General features: G+C 34.7%; 1 protein-coding gene and 1 pseudogene across 2 annotated transcripts; both read right to left on the bottom strand.

Moving 5' to 3' along the window:
- Window positions 1-866: 866 nt before the first annotated feature.
- LOC132175171 (alpha-N-acetylglucosaminidase-like) lies at window positions 867-14,260 on the bottom strand (annotated as a pseudogene). The gene is made up of 19 exons (XR_015911711.1): window positions 13,913-14,260; window positions 13,374-13,450; window positions 12,852-13,063; window positions 12,550-12,671; window positions 12,156-12,242; window positions 11,671-11,765; window positions 11,188-11,269; window positions 5,961-6,067; window positions 5,792-5,822; window positions 5,562-5,679; window positions 5,283-5,330; window positions 4,690-4,799; window positions 3,966-4,068; window positions 3,550-3,648; window positions 2,592-2,702; window positions 1,987-2,219; window positions 1,648-1,885; window positions 1,481-1,559; window positions 867-1,234 (listed from the first exon to the last, which is right to left on the bottom strand). The product of XR_015911711.1 is annotated as an alpha-N-acetylglucosaminidase-like (transcript).
- LOC148587107 (alpha-N-acetylglucosaminidase-like) lies at window positions 987-2,137 on the bottom strand. Its single transcript, XM_088514487.1, has 4 exons — window positions 2,127-2,137; window positions 1,648-1,885; window positions 1,481-1,559; window positions 987-1,234 (listed from the first exon to the last, which is right to left on the bottom strand). The coding sequence occupies exons 1-4, from the start codon at window positions 2,135-2,137 to the stop codon at window positions 987-989; spliced, it is 576 nt and encodes a 191-aa protein (XP_088370613.1).
- Window positions 14,261-19,434: the final 5,174 nt, after the last annotated feature.

Below are 19,434 nucleotides of genomic sequence, written 5' to 3'. Positions count from 1 at the left end.
GATGACTTCAGGCAGCGACTAGCAACAAAAATAATTTCTACTTTCCTCCCAAGCCCACGGCTTAAAAAATTACCCCCTTTGTCATCTCCCCCGTCAGCGTCATGCATACCCATTGCTGTCTCGTTCAGTACCTCAGCCTTTGTCCATGATTAGAATAAAAAGCAGTACCACATAGGTAAGTTGGTAACTGTTGAATTATCGTTTCTTTTTAAAATAAGTAATAATTTATCATAATATTATTATAAAGATTATGAACTCAAACTTTAACTCTTATAATTTACTTCATTTCAATTAAAATATTCTAAAGTGTTATCTCGTCTCACATGTGAAGAGAGCTAAAACTTTGATTAAATTTACATCTTTGTTACGGATATGGGGTTATTGCAATATTAATACGGTTAAATCCCCTTTGGTCCCTATGGTTTAAACCTGGATCAAATGGTTACCTCAGTTTTAAAATCTATCAGACTTGGTAGACTTGGTACTTGCATTTGTCTTACTAGCTTTTTTAGTCCCTATGTCCATTTTCTGACCACCCGAAAGGTGAACTGCGACCACCCACCCCAATGGTGGAATCCCCTGCGACCCACTGCAGGGTGGGATAAAAAAAAAAAGCAAATACATAATGTTAATGTGCATATGGGACACATGGTAGTCATTGATAGGATTAACATGGTGGGCTGTTAAGTTTTTGGTCGAAAAATAGACGAAGGGACTAAAAAAGATAATAAACAAGCGCAAGTACCAATTTTTATAGTTTTTGAAACCGAGGCGACCATTTGATAAAAGTACAAACTACAAGGACCAAAAAGGGAATCAACCCTTATTATTATGCATAGAGAAAAAGATACTAGACTAGTAAAGCATGGAAAGAACAGGTAAATACGCTAATAAAGATATTTTGCTGCAGTAAGCACCAGTCCACAGATTATGCCTTTTTCCAGGAAGTACATTGATCCATGCAATGGCATCTTCATTGGATAATTTTATGTGTCAGGACTTCTCAAATACTTGTTGTAAAGCCACCGGGATGTTTCTAGAGCATTTCCAGTGCTTGCCACTGGGAATGGTTTCCTACTCCTTTGCCAATCATTTGTCAGCTTTATCCACTCCTTCCTCCAATCCTTCAACTGAAAATCATGCCCCTTCTCTAAACTTTCTACCAAGAACTTGAAATATATAGCTGCTCGTGGGCCATAGTAATCTCGTAAAAGTCCACCCCAGTACTTGTTTCCTAAAACATAGGAAATATAACAATTACATGAATGTAGTGCAATCGTTTTGCCGACAATTTCATATCTCTACAGTGTAGTGTTGTAGGATGTTCTCAGATGCATCAAAGAAAATGCCGCTGGATTCCCTATTATGATTAATATAACAACGATCCTGATAGGACAATTCTTTAGCACCAAATGGGTCTATACCTACAAGTTCAACTATAGAGACAAGAAGAACAGCAAGGCAGGAAATGTCGGCGTACCGTAATCACGAAGCAGGCTAGCTTCTTTCTCTGTGTTGTCGAACCACATGGTTATTTGAGTTCTTGCATTCCATTCAAACTGTATTTTTGAATGACATCAACTAAAATCAACTGATTTGCAAATGTTATTTCAGAAGTAATAGGTAACAAGTCAGAGGGATCAAAACCTGTTGTTCCTGTTCTTCACCATGGGCAAGTTTTTTTGCACTTTCTAACCAAGGTCCCAAAAGAAATCCCTCATGGCAGGCTAAGAGTTCGTCCATATCTTCCACGAGGTCCAGAAACTTCTGGCTATGGCTGGCCACTCCATAGACATCATTCAACTGATAGGCTTCTATAACCTTTAAGAATAGCTGGTTTGCATATTTTGCTAAAGCTTGTCGAGTGAGGTCAACAAGGTCATACCTAAGAACAGATGAGGCATGTGAATATGAAAAAGTAGGTACAAAAGAAAATATATAAGTTGTTCAAGTATTACGAGAAAAAAAAAATGTATATTTGCTAACCTGTAAGTGTTACTTTCTGATAGTTCATCTCCACTTGCAATGAAAAGTTCTAATGCATGTATTACTTCAGAAGTTGAATACCATAGATGAGGCAGTTCAAATGAATCAGTTATATCCTCTAGGGCGACTCTTCTTGATACTGATTTTCCATAGTGGTTCTACCTTTCTTGCAGAATTGAAATAAAGGAAGGATGAACATCGGGAAATGCCACAATTACATCCCTGTTTTTGTCCTGTTCTCATATCACTAGGATTTAGATTCAAATGAATGTTAATGTGCTAAGCATATCTATATGTGTAATTGCAACTCAAAAGCATCCAATAAATGTAGAGACAATAATATGTATAATTTATAATTATCAGTCTTGTTCAACCTCTATACAACTCAGGATAAGCAATATGATACTGTTACATCAGAAGTAGAAATGAAAGAATTACAAGTAATATAAAGCATGCATTGAAGAAACATATTTGGATAAAAGGTCAAACTGATGCATCCTTGCAAAAATTGAAGAGACGAAAGGCGTTTTTCCCTATGAATTATAAACAGGAAGGCTAAATTAATTTACAATAAAAAATACAAAAGGCAAGTTAGGGTAACTTACATAGGCACCGTCAGTGCAGTTGTAGACAGTGTGGTACAATATATTCCAGGCATCTTGTATTAAAGGAACTGATTGGCCATAGCGTCTTTTTGAATATAAGTGAATCCATGTCTAAAATAAGGATGATTAGGTGATGTTAATAATTCAAAATCACAACACCCCCCAACCCCCACAAAAGAAAAAAGAAGAAAGAGAAAAAAGGAACATCAAAACCAAAAGAAAAGAAGAAAGTAAGCAACTCGGACTTGGGACTTGTTTGTGATTGCGTTTGAGAAATAGAGTTTTTAAGTCAAAAAGTGTTTTTTGGCAAAAACTTCATTTTTATGCTTTTGTCAAAAAATGTGTTTTGACCATTTTTGGACCCTTAAAAGCGCTTTCAAATTTTTTTATCAAATGGATACTTTTTTCTTCGAATGGACTTTTTAAGTGTTAAACGCACTTTTAGACCCCTCAAATACACACTCAAACAGGCCCTTAGTTAAAGACTTTTATAAAGAAGAATAGTTTTAAAGGGACTCATGGATGCACAAATTTTTCAGAGCATCTAAAAGCAAATACTTGAACACACTGTAAGTAGGAGGTGAATTTAGAAAAACCCAAGCATAGAGAGAAATATAGAAATATATTATATATAAATAATATCAAGTCCTACAATGAAATTCTTTTAAGTGTACCGAGAAAGAATGTCCATGGTTTCGGAATAATATTTAAACATGGTAGACATAGCTTGGTGCTGCTCAAGGCAATACAGGCAGAAGGCACAGGTTGCAGAGGACCATAGGATGAAATCCGTAACCTACCTAATGACATAAGGACAAAATTTTGTCCTATTGGGAAGGCTTTCTTTGGTAACTAATTAACCATATCCTGCTCGTGACTTAACTTTCCAATTATAAATCGAAATCATAGATTGACAAAATAAGCAATATTCTGAGAGTTGGAAAAAACTTAATATTACCTTGACATCAATTTTGTTGTGTCGAAATGCCATTTCAGACATTAGGTCATAAACCACAGGATTTTGTTCGATACCTTCCATTGACATTCCAACACCAACCTTTAGATAAATAAAGAGGTAAAATAAGATATGTAATCTAAATAAAATGCTAAAAAAACTAGTGGAAAAGGACTATCAGTGTTGCATGGGATATAATTACTCTCAAGCATCATAAATGTATCTGGTTTCTGCAATTTCAATCAATGAAATTTCCTCAAGAAAATTCAAAAACATTAATGCATCTTAACTGATCAAATGCAGTCACAATGTTGCTTAACAATGACACATGATAATTGGCATGATGTTGTTACATAACACTATGAGTTTAACAGGATATATCTTGAGGGAACAATCAAAATTGGAATGGACAAACTTGCCATTGTTGAATTTTCACTTTCACGAGCATCAACTGGTCCAGATGCTATTGCATCTAAAATTCCGTACATCTCAATGTTTGCTGCAAAGTTGTGCAGCATACACCTGTAGAGTAGAAAACTAACAAATCAAACAAGAAAGCAAAAGAGAAAGAAATGATAAGGTACCAGAAGGGTGAGGCAAATAATTAACTGAGTACCCCCATGCGGAAAAAAAAAAAAAAAAAAAAAAATTCATTTGTTTGAAAGTCAAGCACATAAAAAAACCCTCTGACAGTTTAATCAATAGACATGGACACAAACTGACACATTTCATCAAGGGTGTGAAACTGTTGGACGGATAAAAAAGAAAAAGAAAAAGGTAAATGGTAGGACATTGCCATATATTTAAGCATCCACGTCAACCCATACATAGTTGTCTTTGGAAGTCTTGCCAAGCAGTCCAACTTTAAGGGTAGGTTATTATTGGGCTGCTGGCCCAATTTCAAATAGCCCGATTAACATTATTTTCAGTATTACCAAAAGGGGAAAAGAAAAAAGCAAGAGTTTCATAACACAACATATTAAACATATTCTATAACATTTTTGAAATGATACAAGAGTGGCTACTCATGATGAGTCAGTCTCTTGTTGCGTGTCCATATTTGACAAGTATCAAACAAACTAATCCTCAATTAGATATTCATCCTATATATCATAGATAACTATAAATGGAATAATGACTTGCCATATGTAGGGAACACCATAGAATTGTTGTGAAGTAGTCCATATAGGCTTCACTTCAGCAAACAGATCAAGGACTACGAGCCTCCCCAAGGGAACAGAATGTAAAAGTGCCTGCAAACGAGCGTAGGTTATGTCAACCAAAAGCACAACATAAAGGGGGAACTTGACCACAGCCACGAAAAAACCTTTTTAGCATAATTTGCTCTAAAATATTCATATATGATTAGATTTTTTTAGCAATATAATTTTTTCTTTCCTTTTTTTCCCCTCTTCTCTCTCCCTAAAATTGTTCTCTTCTTTCCCAATGCATTGGGAACTTCAGACATGAAGTCAGACAAGCCACTAGAAGTAGATAGTTTCCATCAAACGATTCAATGTAAAGTCAATGACTTCTTATCCTATAGTCTCCATCAAATGATTCAATGTTATGTCAATGAACTTCTTATCCTTATTTTCGTTTGAGCTGCAGAGGCTTTTAACACCAATTCTCAAACAATGAGTAATAAGTTTAGATTGATTACATGCTTAAAAATGAGAAGGCATTAAGAACTAGAAAAGAAACATGAAAGAAAGCAAGTATGTTATAGACATAACCTTCATTTGTGGAGGTCTCCAAAATGGATCATATGAAAACAGCCACCCCTGGGGAAAAAAAATGTCAGATTCAAAACTGAAGTTAATAGTAAATGGAAAGCAACTCTAAGAGCTTGACAATATATGAGAAACCAAGGCCACAGTGGATCCACGATTTAGAGGCTATGCATGCTAATTTCAAGTCAAATATAAATCATAGATAAAAAACTAAATTCAACCAGAAGGTCTAGGAAAATGACTGCATCGTAGGAAAACCTCAATCAAATGTGATAATTTTACCTGCATAAGCCAGACAGCCTCATTATCACCACTTTGCATTCCCCTAAATGTTGCAGCACCTAGTGAAGAGATATACTCTGGGTCATCTACAGGTGGAGTGTTCTCATCAAAAGTATCACTGGAGTAGGTTCAGAAATCATTACACAATATAAATAAACTTCAAGGAAGAATATTTCCAATTTAAAGAAAAAATATATGAACTGTAGAAAACAATTCAGAGAATATCTTACCAGTTGTATACGTGACCAGTCCTTCCATATTCTGACCAAAAAGGCAATTCAAAGCATGTCAAAAATTAAAAACACCAGTCTTTCTTTGGCACACATGCACGTAAGATCCTACTACTTTCTTATGCATAGACATACGTAAAGAAGGGGAGGAACAGCCAAGCAAGTGCACCTTTCAGTTGTTGCTTGATAAATGCTCTCCCAATTTCAATAAACAGGGGATCGGTTGCATCAAGAAGATAAGTGCAGCACCATTTAAGGTCACTCTCAACTGAGAACCTGAAGCAGGATCACAAAGAGGAAGATGAAGTCTTCAGCTTTTACTGAAACAAATCAAAGCTACTTATATATAAAATATGAATTCAGAATTTGATATAGATTCCACTTTTGTAGATTTTTTAATGATACAACAGATAAATTTTAGTTCTTCAAGCTCCATGTCTAAGGTATTTGTTAGTTCTTGTGTTGGCTTAATTCAGTTCCAAAATGCAGAGGCTACTGTTCACGAGCTCAAACACTGATATAGAATGCTCAGAATCCAATCTCCACCGTTCATAATATAGATTCATGTGTTATGAACGTCCCTGCAAAATTTCAGCTCAATCGGACCACAAACGCCCATCGATCGGGGCTGTTGATCAAGACTGGGCAGCATTTCCAGAATGCTGTTTCACCCATGTCCGGACATGCCTTTCCCGGGTCCGGACCTCATTTCCAGAAACTCAAATTTTGCTCCGCAAAGCCGTGTCCGGACAGCCCATTAACATGTCCGGACACCCCGTAAGTTTGAGGCCCAAAAACGTGATTTTAAGTGGTTTAAGTCTAGGGTTTTGTCGGGGGTATATATACATCATTATAGAAGATAGAAGTACGAATTTTCACCCCCAGAGAGTTCGTCGGAGGCTGTGCTAAGAGAGATCATATGTGGTGAGCGTTAAAGTGAATCTCTTAGAGTTTTAATTATTCCTTTGATAAATCTACGGTTGAGAAGTCTATCGGAAGGGTCCGGTAAAGGAGAATCACGTTGAAGAAGATTGTGAGCGCGGAGACGAGTTGTAGGCTTGTCGATCTTACAGAGTCAAGGTCTTGCAAAGGGTTGTAAGTGTTCCTAGTGTCTGTAATCTCTAGATAATCTTTTGATAGTGATTTCCTGGGTTTGGCTGCCCCGGAGAGGTTTTACTTTTAGAACGTTTTCTAAAAGGTTTCCTCTTCGTAACCAAAATATCTGTGTCTGCCTTTTTATTGCTTTATATATTTTGGGTGATTGAATTGTTTATTGCTTCATAATATTAATTCCGCATAAATTGTGATAAACAAGTTTTTGGAGTCGGCATAGCGTTTTTCAATTGGTATCAGAGCGGGTTCACTCTGTTTGGATTAAATTCTTGAGTGAGATCTGTTGACTCCTGTTTGCTATGAATACTTCTCAAGGGGAATATGATCTTATAAACTCCTTCAACAATTTGTTGGAAAAATTCACTCTTTTGAGACATCAATACACAAATTGTTTGGGGGATTTTCAAGATCTTAAACATGTGAATGAATCTATTGTTAATGAATTGTTTGAATCACATGTCCTAATTGATTCTTTGAAATTTGATAAAGAATCTTTGGCGAATGATTTGTCTAAATCACATATCTTGATTGATTCTTTGAAATCTGAGATTTCTGTGCTTGTTGAAAAGTCTTTATCACTTGAGAATGAATTGAATGTTTCTAAGGAACTCTCACGAAATTTCTCTAATGATAATTTGAAAAGTTTTCTTTGTACTAAAGAATTTGTTCCTAACAAGCCTAGTATGATTGTTGATAATGTTGGTGCATCTACTTCACATGTTTCTAATGAGTCCTTGAATGTTGAGCCTGTGAATGTTAAAGAAACCAAGGCTAATTTTTCTAAGACTCCTTCAGTTAAACAAACTCAAGGTAAGTTTTTTCCTACATGCCATCATTGTGGGATTGTTGGTCACATTAGACCAAACTGTTGGAAATTCAAAGCTGCTCCAAAGAAAGAAAATCATGCAGCTGTTCCGACTCTCCATGGTAAGAAAGGTAAGAAAATTTATGTTAAGCATCATGCATCTTACCCTAAGCTTAGAGTCATGCATCCTCATAGAAAATTACCTTCTAAAAGGTTTGTGCCCACTTGTCATCATTGTGGAAAGGTTGGTCATATTCGACCAAAGTGTTTTGATTTGAAATCCCATAAGCATAAAAGTGAAAATTCCTATTCTATGAAAGAAAGTGAGGGTTTGGTCATAATGATGAGAGAAGTGCTATCTAGGCTAGATAAGTTTGAGCAAAGTCATAAATCTAGACCTAAGATTTCTCAAGTGTGGGTTAGGAAGGATGATACCATGCACCCATTGAAGGGGAGTGGTAGTGATCTCACCTAAAGTTAGGTGAGTCAATAACATGCCTAGGATTGATTGTTTTGCTTATTTTGTAATATCCTAGAGCATGTTGTTTTTTTTTTTTGCATTTTTTTTTTGTTTTTGCTTTATTGTTTATGCACTGCATTGTTTTTGTTGTTACACTTTCTGTATGAAGAGTATATACATGATTGTTTTGAGATTCATGTTTTGAGGCATATTCATAAAGGATTTTTCAAGAAATTCATATATCATGATCTTTGAAAAGCTTATAGATGAGATGTTGTGTGCGGACCACCAAGATTTTTGTCTACTTGCTAATCAAATGTTCAAGAATGTGTAATGTCTTGTGAAGACCTAGAAGTAGTTATTAAACCAAATCATTATTTTGTAGTGGGACCTATAAGATGTGATGAAAGTTTAATGCTAAAGGACATTCATGTCTTGCCTGTTGTAATCTCAATTCAAACATGTTGTTTTGTTTTGCATTGCATTTTTCTTTGTTTTGCATTTGTTTTTCTTTTGTGAAAAATTTCAAAAAGACAAAAATATGTTACTTTGATTATTTCTTTTTCTTTCTTTTGTCTTATGCACCTAGATAGTCCATTAATTTCTCATGTTGCTTTTTATGGATTTAATTCCTTACGTCTTGGAATGTTCTTAATATGCATGAGACGAAAATTTGTGTCAATGGACTTGTTTTTGTGGTTACCTAAAGCCTGAGCTTATGTGGTATATTTTGCCTATACTTTATCTTTTGTGCACATTTAAGCTTAAATTGAGGCTTTGTTTCACTTTATTTATGAGGTCTGTTAGGTAACCATATGAGGTTTTTGACTAGTCATATTTTTCAAATTGACCATATGCTAGTTGAACCTAAGGCTTAAAAATTCCTGCTTTCTCTTTTGTGATAAGCACCAAAAGTTTAAGGACACTTTCTCAAAGAGAAAAATAAACAAAATAGTGAAACAAATAAAATCAAAAGATCATATTCCAAAAGGAATTTATTTCACTGTGTCAAACTTGTGCAAAATATTTTACAAAGAGAATTGTATAGGATGAGAGTGGCTAGGTCCTAGTATGATAAGGTTTGACTTTTGATTTGATATACCTGTCAAAACCTCATGGTGGTGAAACTTTCTCCTCATTTTGTAAGTTGAAATTTTTTCTCTTTGGATGGCTTACCCACACACCACACAAGCATGGGTTGAATGGAACATTTTCTTGGCTTAGGTTAAGCAATATGAGTTTCTAGCCATTTCTAGTATCATGTATGTTTTGCATATTTGGAGCATGTTTGGGATATTCATTGTGCAATACATGAGTCATTAATGTGTTATCATTTGTGTTCATTTGACTTTTGAGGGGGAGAAACATGTTTCGCATTTTTTAGCTTCTTGTTGATTATTGAGTCATATGTTGAGGGGGAGTTTTTGGTGATGTGTGTTCATGATCTTGCATTCTAAGTCATTTTTTTGTGATCATGAGTTTTATTTCTGTATTCCTGTTCCACATATGCCTTAATATATTTTGTGAAGTGTTTCAGGAAATATGAAGACCTTTTGTCATTCTGTGACAAAAAGGGGGAGTAAATATGGGGAGATGATGGGATTGGTTTGGCATTTTGGTTTTGTCACTGAATTGCCAAAGGGGGAGTTTGTTAGTTCTTGTGTTGGCTTAATTCAGTTCCAAAATGCAGAGGCTACTGTTCACGAGCTCAAACACTGATATAGAATGCTCAGAATCCAATCTCCACCGTTCATAATGTAGATTCATGTGTTATGAACGTCCCTGCAAAATTTCAGCTCAATCGGACCACAAACGCCCATCGATCGGGGCTGTTGATCAAGACTGGGCAGCATTTCCAGAATGCTGTTTCACCCATGTCCGGACATGCCTTTCCCGGGTCCGGACCTCATTTCCAGAAACTCAAATTTTGCTCCGCAAAGCCGTGTCCGGACAGCCCATTAACATGTCCGGACACCCCGTAAGTTTGAGGCCCAAAAACGTGATTTTAAGTGGTTTAAGTCTAGGGTTTTGTCGGGGGTATATATACATCATTATAGAAGATAGAAGTACGAATTTTCACCCCCAGAGAGTTCGTCGGAGGCTGTGCTAAGAGAGATCATATGTGGTGAGCGTTAAAGTGAATCTCTTAGAGTTTTAATTATTCCTTTGATAAATCTACGGTTGAGAAGTCTATCGGAAGGGTCCGGTAAAGGAGAATCACGTTGAAGAAGATTGTGAGCGCGGAGACGAGTTGTAGGCTTGTCGATCTTACAGAGTCAAGGTCTTGCAAAGGGTTGTAAGTGTTCCTAGTGTCTGTAATCTCTAGATAATCTTTTGATAGTGATTTCCTGGGTTTGGCTGCCCCGGAGAGGTTTTACTTTTAGAACGTTTTCTAAAAGGTTTCCTCTTCGTAACCAAAATATCTGTGTCTGCCTTTTTATTGCTTTATATATTTTGGGTGATTGAATTGTTTATTGCTTCATAATATTAATTCCGCATAAATTGTGATAAACAAGTTTTTGGAGTCGGCATAGCGTTTTTCAGTATTAGCTAAATTTAATAAAGTAATGTTATATACCACATTTTTAACTCAGAATGTTGACGTAACAGTTCCAATCAACCCTTGAATATATATATATTTTTTTAACAAGGGGTTGGTTGGAACTAACATATCAACATTGTGAGATAATTGTAGAATAAAAATGTGGTATATAGCATTATTCTATTTAATGAGGCCTTCAGGACTTCTATGATTCTCTAAGGTATTAGTTTCTAGAATCACAATAAATAACAGTCCTTTACGTCAAACATGTCTAACCTATGTAAAGTTTTTGATCCCCAAGTTTTTTACATGATGAGAGTCCTCTTTACTCCAATTCCATTCCTTATATTCTTCATTTTTCCTTGGAAAGGCTCTCTACTCTTCCAACAATCTCAAAAGATATTTGGGACATATATGAATGTAATTAAATCTTTGAGAGTCCTGAACGTGTTATCTTTGCTGATGGCACTACTTACCAATTTCCCAAACGTGTTATCTTTGCTGATGGAAATATATATTTCAATGCCGCAGGCACATTTCCAGAAAAGGCTGGAAGAACTGAAAAGAAAAGTCTGCATGCATTAAGAGTATTATCCACACAAGGGGGAAAATGAAAGTATATGGTAAAATATATCATTTTCCAAGTTTAAATATTTTTTTTAAAAAAATATGTATCATTTGTTCAGAGAATTTTATAGGAGTGAATCTAAGTCATTCTAGGATTTGCTACAAATGGGCACCAAAGCTTAATAATCATTTTTTCCTAAATATACCAAACAGTTGCATGATAATGAAATGACATGGTGATGTGAAGATAAAGAAATGCTTGATACCTTATAAACTAATCAGTTACATTTTCACTGGTTCTACTACCATCATAGACTTTGGCCATTTCAACCATAAAGAGTAATTCAAAATCAGGAAGAAAAAATGACTAGATGTTAAGGAACCATTTGCACCTGGAGTCATTCCAAGTTCAAACATTCTGGCGAGAATTTTCTTCTGCAGAATCTGCTGTTGATCCAACCAACTATGTGGTAATGGTCCACCCCATCTGTGATAAAGATACTGTAAGTTAAAAAAATTGCAAAATAACAACTAAAGAAGTTACAACCGAGAGTTACTGTTTTCAGGGATTAGGACACTCGTGTCCATGAGAAAAAAAGCTTTTGCTAAAAGCAGGTAAAGGACCAGTACGTCAAAGTGATTGAAAGGCTTCAAATAATGAGTTGAATGAATGCATTTATCATTTCAATTATTTGAAAAGTATTGTCAAGCCTGAAACAACAAATATACTACAATTAAGATTAAAATTAAAATTACAAAAAAAAAAAGGGATGTCAAGTTATTGAACCCAAACAAGAAGAAAGGCAAACTTTCACAGGTCAGAAATTAAATTACCCTACAAAACATACAAATAACTAAACAAGATCTACAAATTTACCCATGCAGATTTCCCATACGTGACCATGCAAGAAATCCAGGGCCTCCCAAGAAATCATCCAAATTCCATTTTGCTTAAATTAAATTTCTGCTAGAGGATTATAATAAATCATTAGAAGAGTAGATGTCTGGAGGTGCTAAATTTATTTTTACAAAATTCATGAATCATGACTCATGAGTTAGTACCAAGGTCATCTGGATATAATGAACTGACTAAACAATGTAACTTAAAGAAATCATATTTACAAGCTAAAATCATAAAGAGATTGTAGTATCAATATTGCTGGTAACAAGATTTTCAAACAAGAAAACATAACCAAACAAAAAGCCACTGAGAGACTGAAAGATTAAATCTTTCAAACTCATAGGGAAAACTACATAAAGCAGGAAATCACCTGGAAAACCTTCTGCCAAATAGCATCTTGTCCTGTAAATGCTAGCGGGAAATTGATACCTTGGAGAGCCATCCAATCAATCTCCTTCTCCCATCTTGTCCAGTCCCACCAAGCAAAAGAATCTTCCAAAAGCAGACGAAAGAAAATAAATTAAAATCTATCAGAACACAATTGAAATTTGAGGCCATAAAACACTCTAGAAATTAGAATGTTTCAGTCTCACAAATCATTGGCTTATCAAATTATCTATCGAGCTATGAAAGTTCCAGAAAAACAAACGCCATTCGAAATAAGAATCTTACAGCTAGATGCAACAGCATTCTGGTAGTAGTTCAAAGGACCAGGTCTCTGGACCAAGATACCAGTATCTTTAACACGGGGAAGCAAGCCAGTTCTAGGTACTGAAAACAGCTGCACGCCACCAGTTTTGTCCCAAGATATATGTGAACCACACCAATACTTCAAACACCAGTGCAGACCAGCCAAAATCTCCACTCCAGTGACTCCAGAAATTCTAGTTAAGCGTTGAAGTCACATGTTAGGTGTCAACCGGATACTCTCAATCATTTACATGATAGTATTTTACAGGTCAATATGCTATATAGATTTACATGCATTTATATGTTTGACTGAGGTCATTACAATATGTTGATCCATATTGAACAGATATTAGACTCCCCAAAACAAAGCAAGACAAGAGAGTACCCGACTTTCCCAATTAAAGCATCACAAAATATTTAGAACATATGGCTAAGTCAGCATAGCCGAGCACAATAAACAATTCCATGGAGACAATCCATATATAGTGGATGAAGAAATCTCACAGAATTTCCGGATCCCCACGCCGAATGAAAGAAGGATTGTTCTTGATCATAAAGCAAGACTCACCGCCACATTGCTCCTATTCAAAATAAATGAATTGAGTGAGAGCCTCTTCTTTGTAAACATTATGTGGAGTGTACTAGAAGCCGAGTAGAGTATATCCTGATCAAGACGACTAAATTTAAACACAACGTTTCAAATAAACATCAATCAACAACTATATTCTGCCTTTTATTTTCAATGTCAACAATCAATTGACAATCTAATCATATTTACATGGACATGTTGGACATATCCACTCAGTGTGATTTTCTGTGTATATAAATAATTTTTCTTAAAATTTTTGCTTCAATCTTTAAGCAATACAAGGGAGCAATAAATTTGAATCAGGCTAACTTGAGTGAAGTCTAACAAGTAGTTTTAGCATTTTTTTTCAGGCTCGAGATGCTGAAACTTCAAATTAGCTTTCCTTTCTTCTCCTAAATTTTCTCGTCAGCCAAACACAGCACAAAAGAAATCAAAGTTTACGAAAACCAAATACCTTGGAGACGATTTGGAAGTCGAAGCTGGAAGAGTGAGAAGGAAGCAGCCGATGGAGAACGGCGCTAGCCGCGGCCTCCTGTACCGAGGCAGGAGCTCTCTCGCGGTCCTGGAGTTCGAGAAGCCGCGAGATGTAGCCGACGCCGATCGTCGACGAGCGAGCCAAGGAGAAGAAGGTGCAGAGGAAGAACACAAGAGTGAGAGAAATGGCGGGAAGCTGGGAATCCATGGTTGGTCATGGATGCGAAGCGAGAGAGAGAAACCGTTTATAGAGAAAGTTTGCATGGTGACGATAGCAGAGAAGGAGAATCTTTGGCGGAGAGAGAGGGTTCGTCGGTATGAGACAAATTTGAAGGCCGGCCGTCGGAGAGCGCCAAATGGTAAGAGTTTTTTGGTTTTGGTTGGTTCTGCGCGAGCCTTGGGCTTGGGCCGAGTTCAGCTTTGATCTTTCATGGGCCTTAACTAGGTCGCCTGGGCTTTGGTTAGTAATGGCTCTGAAAGCAGCTCACGAGAGTTTCCAATAGCTTTTTTCGGCGTAAGGATGAAGATCATCTAGCCTACGTTTTAGCATTTTTTAAATTTTAATAATTATTATAAATTAAATATTTCAGATATTATCATTTCTTTTAAAATATTATTTTATTTAATCATTATATTATATATCACTTATTATAGATATTAAGATAACAAAAATGAGTCACTTAATTTCAAATATCATTAAAATTTAAGTAAAATCTTAAAATTTAATTTTAAGTTTTTATTAAAAGTACATTTTGACAATTTTTAGAGTAAAAAAAAATATTTTGGCATAATTTTTAAAGTACTAAAAATATTTTTTAACTCTCGTAACACAATTCTAAACTGACTCTAAGAGCCTGTTTGAAATTGGGCATGAGAAATAAAGTTTTTAAGTCAAAAAAAGCTTTTGAACAAAAGCTTTACTTTTAAGCTTTTGCCAAAAATATTTTTTGGCCATTTTTAGACTTTTTGGACCATTAAAAACGCTTTCAATTTTTTTATCAAACGGATACTTTTTTCTTCAAACAAACTTTTTAAGTGATAAAAATACTTTTAGACCCCTCAAACGTATCCCAAAAAAGCCCTAAATAGAAGAGAGAAGATAGAAGATAGAATGAGGATCCATGGACCCAAAAAGCTGAAAGAACTCCTTAAACCTAAAAAGCTCTCTTTGAGGTCTTGTCTGCCATTTGGTTACAATTATATAAAAAAAGCTTTCAAAGATCCCATAATCCAAAAAAGTGCGTTCCACACAAGCCTCGAACTGAAATAATGCTCATGTAGTCATGTGTATGGGTTATGCGAGGTTTATGTTTAGGTTCCTTTTTAGAATAAAATGGTCAAAGAAGTACTTATTGAATTTCTTATCAAATATGCCTTTTTTTTTTTGCTTGGCACAACTTTATGGATATTAAAAGTATTTTTTACCCTTCTTAAAGCAATTTCAAACATGCTCTACAACTCATTTCAAGCTTGTGCGGCTGTATTTTTAGGGTGAACAAATCGAATAACAAAATTTGATAGGTAATATAATTGTTTAGTAACATGCGTACTAATTAAGGGCATTTTTTAGATTGTATTTGAAAAATAGAGTTTTTAAGTTTAAAAACTCTTTTTGGCAAAAGCTTCAAAATTAAGTTTTTGCCAAAAGTGTGTTATCATTTTTTTTTTTGTTAAATACTCCAAACCCCCTAGGGTTTTTCAACTTTATTTTTTCTCCCCTGGGGTTTCATTTTTATCACAGGAGGTCCCTGTGGTTTTGATAAGTGACCAAATTAGTCAATTCGTTAGTTAACCGTTAGGACTGACACGTGGACCAATCAGACGTCGACACGTGGCACATATATTAATTTTTTTAATTTTTTTTTAAATTAAAAAAAAAAGTATTTTTAAAAAAATTAATATGTGCCACGTGTCGACGTCTAATTGGTCCACGTGTCAGTCATAACGGTCAACTAACGGATGAATTAATTTGGTCACTTATCAAAATCACAGGGACCTCCTGTGATAAAAATGAAACCCTAGGAGGGAAAAATAAAGTTGGAAAACCCTAGGGGGGTTTGGAGTATTTAACCTTTTTTTTTTTTTACTTTTTGCACATTTAAAAGCACTTTTAATTTTTTTATCAAACGAATATTTTTTTTTTTCAAACAGACTTTTTGAGTGTTAAACTCACTTTTAAGCCTTTCAAACCTATACTTAAATATGTCCTAAGTGTTATGCAGACTGCTGTATCAATTCGTAAAGAATTTATAATAGTAATTATAATACCCTAATGACAGATGATATTATTGTGTTTATGCCTACCACTATTTATTTATTTTTTATTTTTCCTTTTAAGCCTTTATACCTACCACTTTATAGGGCTTTATAGTGTATTGAGTGTAATAAAAAAGGTCTAGTATCTGATCACCACGTGAAGGAGTAATAATTGATGACCAAAATGAGAAACTGGAATCAAGTCTTTGTCCATCGCCATGTGAAGTTCCCTGTTTGGGGTAGTCAATAATCAATTATTTTTGGCTTTGCTTTCTACCTTTCTCTTTTTCCTTTTATTATTTTTTTTTTATAATTAAAAAAAGCAAGAGAAAATGATTATAGTTGCTATTTTTTATGGACGTATTCTACCGAGAACCAATAATAGGAGGGGTCTAGTCTTAAAAATTACATGCGCCCTCAACTAGTTAGGCTATAACTTAATTTAGACTCATCAAAATATTAATGAAACTAAAAATAATTTATACTAATAAGACACGAAAATTTTCATTACGGGAATCAAATTCATACCGTAATATTTACCTAAGCATGCCCTAGTGCTTACCTTTCTCTTTTTAAATTCAATATGTTATATATACCATGGGCCAGGGAAACATGGGAAATTGCAGAAGGCTAGGACAGCAAAACACATGGTAAGAGTGAAAGGCTAGAAGTACACATATTCGATGGCAAACCCATTGAAGCTCATGACTGATTGACATTGCCATTTACGGTACCAAGTACCAACAGACAAATATACATCAGTGGGGTCTTGCAAGCAGTTAAGTTGTACACAAGAGACGAGGCATTTTCTGGTTGTGAATAATTTTAGTGCTTGCAAGACCCCATTACTGATCATAATGTACGCAATAGAAACAAATGGGGCACGCAGTGCTTTATGGCGTATAGTCCACTTCCATGTTGCTTTCATAGTTTCATGAAATGAAATAGATTTCGGTTCCTTTACAGGATGATGGTCCCTTCACCCCACCTTTCACCAATGCCCTATTGATACGTAGTAAAGCATAGATAAAAGTCGTTCGTTCGATTATGAGTGCTATTACGGGTACTAATTATAGCTTTTATTATAAATTTCTTATAAATTGACGTAAAAAGTTTACGTGTCACTTAACTAGTCAATACGTGGTATTCAATAATGGCATAAATTCCTTGGTATAGGGTGTTGAATGAAGTGGATCAAGAATCTAACCTAAATTCCTTGGTATAGGGTTTGTGTTACACCATATCGAGATTTAATATTTGGAGTACTACAACGTTCTTACAAATTCACATGATAGTTCACATGAGAGTGTCATATTGCACAATATGAGTGAAAAGTTAAGTAATAAAATTTGACTGATAAATTTAATTATTTAGCAGCTAATTCATTTATCGTACCCTAACAACACTCATTTTATTGGTAGGATGGGAAAGCAAAAGCCTACAATGAATTGAAGGGGCCATCAAACTAAAGTTAATTAAAGTCAGTGAATAGTTTGAGACACTCTTGGGCATGAGGAGCAAACTGGCAAAATTGGTATTATTGCGGGCTTCATGGCCTTTTGTTAGGGTTTACTAGGCTTAGGTACCTTTTTTTATTTCTTGGCTAGGAAGTTAGTGATTCGGTTCTAATATTATTAATTAATCTAAATTGAGGTTCATCAGTTTTTTCTATAAAAAAATTCTTGGACAGAATTTCATCTTTGGTCCAAAGTATCTGTCAAAAGGATATGGCACTAAGAAGATAGTCATATCATCTACATCTCTTTAATGGCAATTCAGATAATGGCTTTAACTTCTTTTAATTATTTAATTAATACTTTAATATTTTTTTTATATATAATACAAGATATTATATAAAATATTTTAACTGAAATTAGAAATAAACCGTAAGAATTATAGCTCAAAATCATAACCTCTATGTAATATTATATGAAATCATCACTTAAATTTTTAAAATAAGTGATAATTTAATAGAAAAAAAAGGTGATGATATCATGGCTTCCAGAAATTATTGTGAAGGTGATGTGTTTGTGTCTGTGAGATGACATACATGCATACGCGCGGAATCATCATAGAGAAGAAGGACAAATGGACAATTGATTAACGTACATGATATAAAAACTATAGAATTAATTTCTTCCTTTTACAGTTTAATTGCACAATTAATTATAGGTTGTTGCTACATCACATCAAAAGAACATTAATACATGTCAACTTGTCTGATAGGACAACTAATTCTAAAGTAGAAATAGCAATTCTTTACATCAGATACAAATAATTTTGAATTTGTAGTATATATTAAATGAGGGTCTGTCCATTTACTTTGCACTTGAAAAATTAAACTTATTTAACTCATCAATAATGCAAACTATTTTGATATTTTTCTGATGATTTGATTCACATGAAACTATAGTAAAATGCAAATGCATGTGATCAAAAGGCTATACTTTTAATTGGAGGTATTCACTATTCTCTCACCTTTTACAAAGAAATTGCATTCTATTGATGCTAATAAAAGGGAAACTTTTGCAGCCTTAATTGGCTGTACGTGGTGAAGTACCTGGCCATGAAAGAAGGCAACAACTCTTTGTATGTGGAAGGTGATTCCTTGGTCACCGATCAATCAAGCCCAACTCTTCAATGATTGGGCTTTTTATCTTATCATCTCCGACATTCATTTAAAGTTTTAGCATTTTTTTCAAGAAGTGTCAATTCAAACTTTGTGTTAGGATTAATAGTTAGAAGGACCCCTAATAATCCTCCATGCATTTTCCTGTATTTGCTTAGAGAGAGAAAAAAGAAAGAAAGAAGAGAATCAAACTACATGCATGTTGCTTTTAGCACTATTTTAGTCTCAATAGTCCAATTCCCTACTTAGGCAAGACATGCATGGAATTCATAGCTTGATTTTGAAATCCAACAACATTTGACTCACAATTATGAGTTTAGTGTGAAAAATGACAACCCTAATGACATAAGGAATGATATCATTTTTAAATTTCGTCAAGGATCGGGTGTGAACGATGGTGAAATCGAATCTGGACTGTGAAATAGATTCTATGTATATAGAGACTTATGAATGTATGATATTCTACAATCAATATTGGGAGAAAGCAAACTTTATGAAAATTGATGTCAACATGGGTGGCGTATATTATAGGGGAGGCATGATATCCATGTCATGAAAAGTCAAATGCTGGGAAGAATATATATGCATAATGCATGACATGATTTTCTTGAACTAAA

This window comes from Corylus avellana, chromosome 3 (assembly GCF_965113065.1).
Source record: "Corylus avellana chromosome 3, dhCorAvel1.hap1.2, whole genome shotgun sequence".
NCBI lineage: Eukaryota > Viridiplantae > Streptophyta > Magnoliopsida > Fagales > Betulaceae > Corylus > Corylus avellana.
This window is presented reverse-complemented; position numbering and strand designations above follow the sequence as displayed.

Coding starts and splice junctions, on each gene's coding strand:
- LOC148587107 (XM_088514487.1), bottom strand. Junction 1,560..1,647: donor GTGAAGAACAGGAACAACAG/GTTTTGATCCCT, acceptor TCAAAAATACAG/TTTGAATGGAATGCAAGAAC. Junction 1,235..1,480: donor TAGCCTGCTTCGTGATTACG/GTACGCCGACAT, acceptor CCTATGTTTTAG/GAAACAAGTACTGGGGTGGA.